This window comes from Chaetodon auriga, chromosome 19 (genome assembly GCF_051107435.1).
Source record: "Chaetodon auriga isolate fChaAug3 chromosome 19, fChaAug3.hap1, whole genome shotgun sequence".
Lineage (NCBI taxonomy): Eukaryota > Metazoa > Chordata > Actinopteri > Chaetodontiformes > Chaetodontidae > Chaetodon > Chaetodon auriga.
The window spans coordinates 15,634,873-15,644,950 of NC_135092.1; the positions used below are offsets into that span (position 1 = coordinate 15,634,873).

Below are 10,078 nucleotides of genomic sequence, written 5' to 3' on the forward strand. Positions count from 1 at the left end.
TCTGCCTGGACTGCGACCATCTGTCATAAGTCATGACTGGCTGGAAAGGCAGACTGCCGTATGGCTACTAACATTAGCCCGTACTAACCAACTCTCTTGCGAAGCAAACTATGTCTACATTTATCAAATGCAATTACGAGTGTCAAACTACCTGTATGGGGCAGGATCTATGGCATAAACAGAAGAACAGTCATATTATAAAATGACCATAACTGCACATGATAAAAATAACAGCAATCAAATAGGTAAAAAATAAAATTAACAGATAAATATCTGGTTGGGCATGTTCCTCCCCACAACCAGCTTGAATGGGTATGACCTGAATAGTTGTGACTTTTCACTCAGACTATTGTCATTTTCCTCTATATATTAGGACTATTCATCACTCCTTTTTCCTCAGTACCTCATGACTTTTTTCCTTGGAAAGTTGCACTGTTGTTCTCAGTATACTGGGACTTTTTCCTTGGAATATTACGTCTTCTTTTCCTCTAAATTTCGACTTTTTTTCTCTGAACGTGATGACTTTTTCCACTGAATATGATGACTTTTCTCCCGATATACTGAGGATTTAGTCTGTAAGTCTTATGCAGGGTCATATCTATCTGTGTGTGTGTGTGTGTGTGTGTGTGTGTGTGTGTGTGTGTGTGTGTGTGTGTGTGTGTTTGTGCTGCTCTGTTTGTTTTTACAAATCCATGTAGCATCACCTCTCAAGCGGCACCGCTGAGAGCCGGACTGTTGCACGTGATTGGCTCGCCGTGCTCTCACTCCACCAATCACAAAGGTGCTCTGGCTCCGCCCGCCACATCACTAGCATGGCGGAACACGGAGCAGGAATTCCGCGTATGCGTCGATGACAGCGTCGTTGATGGGGCCAACGCCGACTATGACCAGCCTCTGGCAGTACAGATCTGTTGCCCGGAGACCAGCGGCCATCCCTTAAGACAGCTAACCAGCTGCGAGCGACTTACCGCCACTTTTTCCGCGGACACACAGCTGTTTGGGCCACCGGCTGCTGTCAGACTTGACTGACGGCGGATGAAGCCGAGCGTCAGCCCTGATGCTCTGAATTGGACCGGTGCCTTTTTCTCCTCTCGGAACTCCTCGCTGGGATTGACTGGACTGGCTGTCTGTTGCTGAAGAGTTCTAGAAAACCATGGATTTGTTCGGGGTGCTGCAGCTGGACGAGCTGTCCCACGGGCTGGCAAACTTGTCCATGTTTCCATACTTTGACATGGCGCACTACATCGTGTCAGTCATGGCTCTGAGGGAGCAGCCAGGTGAGTTGAGCCGCGTGATGACCGCTTTCTGAGGCACAATTTTCACCAAGTTTTTACGACAAAGCGAGCAGCTGCTCTGGCCTGGTTAGAAAACTTCCATATTTAGCCTGAAGCTATCCTGAAATTTGAATCTCTCCACCTGAACTGCCACGTAGCCGCGAGAGGTGGCAACACACCTGAACTTAAATGAAGACATGTCTTCAGTTTTAATGTGTGCATGTCATCTCGACCCCTCCTTTCTTCTTTTGTGTTTTGGCTATTTGTACCTAATAAATCAGCAATATAGAGTAGATGCAGTATTTATGGTGCAGGGCTGTGGCAGATAATGGTATTCTGCCATAATGAATTCATAAATTAATCAAACTAAGCAGAAAAACACTCCTGGCCGGCCTCTGCATACTGCATACAGGTGTACCATACACACATTATGGTGTGGGCAATAATTCAATATACAGTTATTGTTTAAACTAGCAAAATTAGCTCAGTAAAAGTAGTGATACAACTATGTAAATATACTCCATTGCAAGAAAAACTCATTGCATGCATTCACTGTAAGTAAAAGTAAAGAGGTTTGTCCTCTGTGTCTGTATTTAACATCAGTTTTATACGTGATTTTGCACACATTTGTCACACTGACAGTGGGAAAACATTGTTACAGTACTAAAATCGTTGTCCTCTTTGTTCATCTGACAAACACAATCAAAAACACTGCGGCACACAGATGAAACAGAGCGCGTGAAAAAACAGGAAAACAGGAACTGTGTCACTGAGCCGCAGTCGATCGTATCAGCTCAGACCAAAGGCAGGCACCGAGCCAGCTACGTTATGTCACTGCGAGGGTGTCTACAGGGACAGGTGGACTTTAACTGCACGGCGACATGACTTTCCACACACACAAGAACACACACACACACGCAGCCCATTGTAGTCCCGCTGCTGTAACTCCACGGTCTATTTTCGAACTTGCCTCGCAAAGCATCTGAGCTGCTGTGACCCTTTAACCCTTTGTCCTCTGCTCCTATCTATCCGTCTGTAGCTAAAAGACAGACACGCAGAGGGAGAATACAGACGGACGATATGCCAGAGGTCAGTAAACACAACACGAAATCCTCCTGGTTTTCATTCGCGTCCATGGAAAACCAGAATAAAAGACTCCAAACGCTCCTGGAGGCAGCTCCAGGTCTTCTTCTTCCCCAAAAAGGAAAGGAATGCCATAAACCCTTCAACCCTCCCTCTCTTTTTCTCTTTCCTGTGGTAAATCTTCCCTTCCTGCTCTGAAGTGCAGTTCAGTCTGAGAGTTTAGGTCTGGAGCTGCTCAGCGCTTTGACAAAAGTCACTTTCAAGAAGACAAAATCAGCCTAATACACTGACACTGCTGTTTACTGTAGAGTTATTTTATGCACTCGCATAGCTGTGAGTGCATTGTTTAATACACGGGAGGACAGGGACGCGGCAGAGGAACAGTGGCTAAATGTCAACTAGTGGTTCAAGCCAAGAATAACCAGAGATAAGCCACTTTTCTCTTATCTAGTACAGCCTGTAACGGCTCTCTGACAGAGAGGAGAGGACAGGGGTAGAAAAAGCTCTGAGGAGGCCTCTACAAGTAAGAGAGCATTGGCTTAGGAGAGGTTTCGAGTGAAATTAAACAAGAACAAAAGTGCCAGAAAGAGCAGTGGACTTGAAGAAAAAGGGAGACTGGTGGGTTGGAGAGTGGAGCTGAGGACTAAAAACAAAGACCTGAACTGTTTCTCAGCTACAAGACTTGTCTCAATGTCCCCTTCCTTTGTGTTCATTTGTAAAGATCTGAATGAACTCCTGTAAATACGCCAATCTAAGATCATTTACAAGTGGCCTTTGCTCTCATTTAAAGTGACTTCACAGGCAACACTGATCTCAGATTACTATGTTAGCAGGCTCTGAGAGACAGAGAGAGAGAGATTTCCAAAAAGGGAACTGTCTTTGGTTTTGTTTTAATTCCTGGGAGAAGCACCGCAGCATGAGCCCACTCTCTGCCTCCCCACTGGAGCTACACAAAGAGGAAAGAAAACGAGCAGAGCGGAGGAAAGGGAGGAAAACAAGGACCCGAAAATACAACCGGGGCGGCTGACAGTTGTGGTGTACTTTGCTTGTGCTCCTTAGATTTGACTTGTAAATGAATCTCCTTCAGATGCAAACCAGGAGACAGGATCTTCATCCGGGGAAGATGTGTTTGTAGCTAAACAAGTCAGCGCAGTCCAAGCTTTGCATTGCATTTCAGAGCGTGCATTTGTGGCATATGTGCTGTATTATGCAGATTGAAATCACGCTTTGAGTAAATTAAAAGCTCTTCAATCAGTCACCATTTCTGCTCCCTCCTGAAGTCGCTGCCCGGCCGGTCGGGCTCAGATGCACACTGCAGCAGTCTGTTTGGCTCTGGAGCTAAAAGTGATGACTTAGCAGTGCTGTTTACTATGTAAGCAGCGTACCGCACTGTGTGCTACAACTGCTGCAAGACCCAAAGCACCAGCACTCACTCGCGTAGGCCGAGGCTCTCGCAGGAGAAAACGATATGTGTACCCGCTCTTCACCGTCTGTCTTCAAACTTCCTGTTCTTCTAACTGTGGCAGCCAGTTTTGAACCACATAGCTCATTATACCAGACTTCATGTACACACACGAGGTTGTGTCACTGCTTTCACTTGCAAAACTCAAATCACACACACACACAGACTAAAAACCTCACTGCGCTTTTGTTTGCGTGGCCCACACTCACTGCCATTCATTCCAGTTACCTTCGGTGTACAGCAGGTTTTCAGACTGAGGCGCACCCACGCGGGGGGTCATGGGAGAGACAGACGTGAGACACTGTGAGATGAGAGGGGCAGCTTCATACCGGAGCTCTAAAAGTAACAGAAAAACAGTTAGTGCAGTCACACACAGCTCATAAAGGCTATTAACGTACTTAAAAACGCTTACCGCCTGATTGCGGCAATTGGCATCAAACTTCTTACTTCAAAGTCGCCACTTAGTCAAGTCTGAGCACAGAGAGAGAGAGATTTTCTCATTCAGCATGATTTACACTCTCAAGGTTATCATTGTCCCTGAATAAACAAATAAACATCCACTAATCCACTTAGAAATCATGGACAGAAAGATGTTCTTTGCACATCCAGAACTTGCTTGAGAATCATCACATTTTTAACTTTTCTTCAGTATCACAGTAATCCAGCAGCAGCTGCCTGGACATCCATGGGTGCACTGTGAACAGGAGCTGCTAACAGCTCATTCGGCATACTTTTAATGCCACTGTTTGCCCTAATGTAAACAAGTACGGGCTAAAACTGGGGCTCACAGCCCACACAGCTGATTAACTGACTCCATGGCAATGTTGTCCTTCCTGTACATCCTGCAGAGCCCCCAGATTATGGGAACTGTAGTTCAAAACTTAGAGCATTGTCATCCCTCAAATTGAAGTGAGACAAAGATTAATAACAGGAGTTAGTCACTGTATAGTTCCTGAAGTATAGTGTCAATGTCACGGCAGCATATTCTTTTATATTTTCATTCTTTTTTAGCGTCAGAATTATAATCCTCTTAAATGTCTCTCATTTAGAAACAGTCCTTTGTAACTTTGCACAGTTCGTGGTAAATTCAAGCTCTTCTCTATTATTTCCGTTTTCTTTTAGAAGTGAGAGGAAAGTTAAAAAATGAGCCACGCAGGCTGAATCTGCGGGGAGTCTGCAGAGGAGGCAGATAGAGCTATAAATCCTCCCGGTGTACCGATCTCTCTCCAGGAGTCTATAATCTTTCTGTAATCCTCAGATTACCAGTATGGTCCTGTGTGCGGCCATAGTGACTCGGGGCAGATGGCTCAGACGCTACCTGCCTGAGGTTAAGCGATATGCGTATATCATAGTGTACATTGGCAGCATTAAGTCTTGGATAGTACTGCACTATCGCTGCAAACATAGTTACATAAAGCATATATAAGACATCTCGAGTGTTCATTTGGTCAGTAAAACCTCTCGATTATGAAGCTAAATCTTTCAAAGTGAAGATTTACACTAAGAACATACCATAGAATTCTAAAACAGCAGGTCACATGCTGAAAAACGATTGGTTTCAGTGCTAAAAGGAACACAGTGTTCTGTGTAAAGAGGGCGGAAACACTGAGCAGCTGACGGTTATCTTCACTCAACTGATATCACTGTAACCATCGCGCCTCTCCTCCGCACTTTGAACCAGCTAGGCCCTGATGACTAAGGTCAAGGACAGTTATTGTTCCCTGTGTTCGTTAACTCGGACTAGTTAATAATTCTTCAGTACCAGGGATTGGGAGACTCATGCAGCAGATAGGGAAGAGGCCAAAGTATCAAACTCCACTGTCTTCTCATGCTCTGATGTACCGTAGACTTAGTGTAGACTAGATGTTAGTCATACCCACAAAGCCTGCTGAAGGGATTTATATAATAACAGTAATCATGCCCTTGTTTTATGTTTATTATCGTAAGCATTCAACAAGTGACTGAAAGCGGTTCCCAGGCTTTTACAGTACCTGTAGGAATGTTAATACGTTATTTGGGACTCCACAGCGATCCTGCTCATGAATACACTTCTGTTCTTGTGCAGGCGCTCTTGAGGTCTCCAGGGTCAGCCCCTTAGCCTGCTGGTTCAGCTCCATGCTCTTCTGCTTTGGTGGAGCAGTGCTGTCGGGGGTCATGCTGGCCGAGCCACCTGTCGCACCTCTGACCAACAGCACCAGTGTCCTGCTGGCGTCGATCATCTGGTAAATATCTGAGGTTGAAAAATATAGAAGATGGAGAAGAGAGCGAGAGATGAGGTCAAATGTGACAGTGAGAGGCCCTCTGCGGCTGAGGAAGAGAAAAATGTCTCTTTTTTTATGCAACCACAGAGCAAAACACAGAATGAAGAGCTTCCCTTGTGAATAAATGTGCAACAGCTTAATTTCCTGTAGAGAGAGCATGAAATGTGGAAGGCATTGAATGAAACAGAGAGGTTATTGTAAGTTCCCACCTCTTAATACGAAGCCTTTGGTACCCTCTACTGGTGGCACATATAACTACACTCTTGTCACTAAAAATACACAGTGCCCTCTGCTGGTGAAGCCAGGCACTGAAGTCTGGCAGGTGATACTGTCAGTGTTTAATGACCACATAGTTTCCACGCAGCAGGAGGCTGAAATGTTTGCGTGTGCGTGCTGTTTATCTGAGCCATATGTGTCTCTACAGGTACTTGGTGTTTTACTGCCCCATGGACCTGGTCTACTGTTGTGCTGCCCTGCTGCCTCTCAGGCTGGTGCTGTCAGGGATGAAGGAAGTGACCAGGACGTGGAAGGTGGTCGGAGGGGTCACCCAGGCACAAAGCAAATACAATGACAGTCTGCTGGTTATGATTGCCATCGGGTGGGCCAGAGGTCAGCAGCATGGCGGTGCACGCTGAAGGATTTTTAGGATTTTTGAAGAGCTGTGGCGTCACGATTGAGTCTTCGGCGTTTTAATTCATTTCAAACATGTGCTACATATGAAGCTGCATTAACTAGACGTCTCTTTTCTTCCTCCACCAGGTGCTGGAGGTGGTCTGATAAGTAATTTTGAGCAGCTTGTTCGAGGTGTGTGGAAACCAGAGACTAATGAGCTCCTCAGAATGTCTTAGTAAGTCTTCTGCTCTGAGATGCATTGAGTGTAATGTCAAATTTAAAGGATTAGTTTGACATTTTGGGAAATACACTTATTTACGTAAGGAGCACTCGTTGCAGTCCCTCCCTGGAATCTCCTCTGGTCATTTTCATGGATTAATCAAACAAGATGTAGCTAATTGATTAGCGAGCTTTAGAGGTTCTGCTAAGTGGATTTTCTTACCTTTTGGACAGAGCTGCCTCCAGTCTCCATGCTAAGCTAAGCTAACCAGCTCCAGGTTATACCTCAGAGGCGTGAGAGTGGTGTTGACATTCTCATTTTCCTCTCAGCAGGAACATGAATAAGCAGATTTCCCAAAATGTCAAACTATTCTGAAGCAAAGATGGAGACACTCATCCACGCTGAGGATATTCTACATCCACGGTGACGACGTGCGTCTCCAGTTTGGTTCATTTGTGCAGAATAACTGAAGCATATAAGATGTGACGTCTTTCAGGAAGCGTGCATAAAGTCGTCACCCTCATTCTTATTATTGTCGTGTCATAACTGCTCTGTTCCTGCGTGTTTGTTAAGTCCCACCAAGATCACCCTGATAGGGGCGGTGCTGTTTGCTCTGCAGCAGACCCACTACCTGCCTCTGCAGAAGCACCACCTGATGCTCATCTACACCGTCTTCACCGTCGTCAATAAGGTCAGTCTGGTGCATCACACCCGACACTGTGACCTTGAGGGTGTGTACCCAAGGTGGCTGTGATTCAGATGCAGAGCAGGAAGGTGTGTTTTGGTCCATTTGATTGCTTACTTGTGACAAAGACGGCCGATTAATTCGATCTTAACTGGGGTATAACAAATGTTTTGGCTGTAGCTCCCTCCAAATCTGTGGTGTCCTGTCTTCTAAATGACCTTTCTCCCTGTGCTTTTTTGAAGTTTTAGCTGATGTGACTCACATTAGCTCGGTATTACCCGCAGGGCTGGGGCTTTTGCATCATTTTCATCAGCTTGCATCATCCTCTCTTCTCTTCTCTGGGAAACTTGTGCTCTTGACTGAGACACAGATAAATCGACCATGTCTTCTTTCAACTCTCATTCTGTTAGCTCCCTCTGACTCTGATCTGTCAAATTAACGCAGAGCCATTTCATCAGATTTAAGAGCAGCGTCCAAACCTGTTGTTTATTATTTTTTACTCCTGATGATGGAGATGCTCTGCTCTTGTCTCATAATTAGAATAAGGTTCAATTATATGGCTACTGACCTGGTGTGTCTATCTGTAGACATGGTCAGCATCACACTGGCTTTGACTTGACCTCATCACATGATGTTAAATTTTTCTGGTTGTTAATTTGACTATTTTTGGCCACTTGGAAACAGAGGATCGAGCTGCAAACAGCACTGACATATTCACTTTATGAAGCTGATGGAAAAACTTAGCAAAAAGTTGCCTGTTTCCACGTCGAGCAGACACAGAGCAACTTTAGCATTTGTTTGAAGTGTCTTTGACCCTTTTATCTTATCATCCTGTACAGTCCAAAATTCATCTCCTCTTAGCTCTGATTTTGGTCTCCACCACCTCCTGCAGCAAACATCTGTCTCTTTAGCTGCCAAATGCTCCACTATGCTCACCAGCTGTTCGGTGCAGACCATTGACTGCATATAAAGATGGACGACATGACAGCTCCCTGAAAGTGAAGCCAAAACATCTCGATTGCCCCCTGGTGGACAGCTGCAGTATAGGTCATAAACCCTGACCCCTCCATGTTAGCAGATGGGACAAACTAAGAATCAAAGTACAAATACGTTTCTCCCTCCTCCTTCACACTTTGACACATGTATCTTCTCTCTTTCAGTCAAGGATGATGCTGACAGGCTCCTCCGCCTCGCCATTCGCTACCATCGAGTCGGCCATCTACAAGACTCTCTTCACCGGCTACTCCCCTTACGCCGCCCTCACCGACGAGGTACAGAAAGCGTGTATCGATAATGGCACAAGCAGCACGACGACCTCCACCCCTGCAACCAAAGATTTCAGTGAGAACGGAGCGGCGGCGAAGCGCACCCCGGCCTCTCCTGTCAAGGGACAAAGTGGACCGCTCGAAGCCAAAGAAGAGTCAGAGAACGCAGAGGCAACAAGCTGCAAGAAGACTGATTAGTCAGCCTCTGCCCCATAGCGCCTTTTCACCTCTAAGCAGGGTTGCGGAGTCATTTCTGATTCAGATTTGTCATGTCAGGACTTCAACTTCCTGACCGCTGTAACAGAGCTGACTCCAACCCACCCTGCACCTTACTGCGGGATAATCACCGCATCCTTAAAGTGCTGTGATATTTATGCTGTGGGATGTGACCATGATACTTTCCTTGGGCTGATTGCACACTTGCAACGTGTAGCTTAATTTTTAATATATATTTATAATGGGTACAAGCTGTTAAGAATTTTATCCTGGGGTTTTGGGAACAGTGCTGAGCACCTGATGATCTCTGAATGTCTGCGTCTTTACATATTCTGCTTCATGTAAATGCTATATTTCCTACTCTGAGATGGCTGAAACTTTTGTAAAAGAGATTATATTCTATGAACACGCAGATATTTTATTTATACTGAAGAATTGCACTCTTGAATTTATAGTTTCAAATGGAACTTTTTATTGCATTCTGTGTCTTTAGCGAATGCATGAATGACAGTTGACAGCATGAGATTAAAACAGGTTTAAATGCACAACAACGTGTGTTTTTGTCATCTCTAGCCTCGCTGATTTGAACAGTTCAGTCAGCATGGATCCATCTCTTTATTCCCTCACTTTAAAGCATCAAACAGATCATTAGTTATATTTAAAAATCTGTAAAAGAAAGAAAGATTAGCTGCTGGTAAGTTGATTAAAAAAGAAGCAGCACGGCGTCCAGAAGTAACCTCCTCTATAGGCTGAAACATTGCATCAGTGTAACATCAGCACCTGATTGATACCTCACCCTCTTTAAAAAGCTGCTGGAGAGAAATCCCCCAAATCCCCCCCAATTCTCATCTATGTAACCTCAGACGGCAAAGAAGCCCCCTGTGAATACAAATTAAGAACAGAAAAGGGGGGCCGAGTGTTGAAGAGAAGAGAGGAGACGCTGAGAAGACGATCAAAAGCCATACAGGTTGAGATGATGTACCTGTCTTTAATGCGCCTC

General features: G+C 45.1%; 1 protein-coding gene across 2 annotated transcripts; it reads left to right on the forward strand.

Annotated features, from left to right (window-relative positions):
• Positions 1-800: 800 nt before the first annotated feature.
• Positions 801-9,629, forward strand: tmem38b (transmembrane protein 38B). Of its 2 annotated transcripts, none has more exons than XM_076758516.1 (6): positions 801-1,277; positions 5,885-6,041; positions 6,505-6,689; positions 6,840-6,927; positions 7,486-7,603; positions 8,758-9,629. In XM_076758516.1, exons 1-6 carry the CDS (start codon positions 1,154-1,156, stop codon positions 9,058-9,060), a joined length of 975 nt encoding a protein of 324 aa, XP_076614631.1. In that variant the 5' UTR covers positions 801-1,153; the 3' UTR covers positions 9,061-9,629. The 2 variants fall into 2 exon arrangements, with proteins under 2 accessions (XP_076614631.1, XP_076614632.1); XM_076758517.1 differs by lacking the exon at positions 801-1,277 and adding an exon at positions 4,829-5,519.
• The last annotated feature ends 449 nt before the right edge of the window (positions 9,630-10,078 follow it).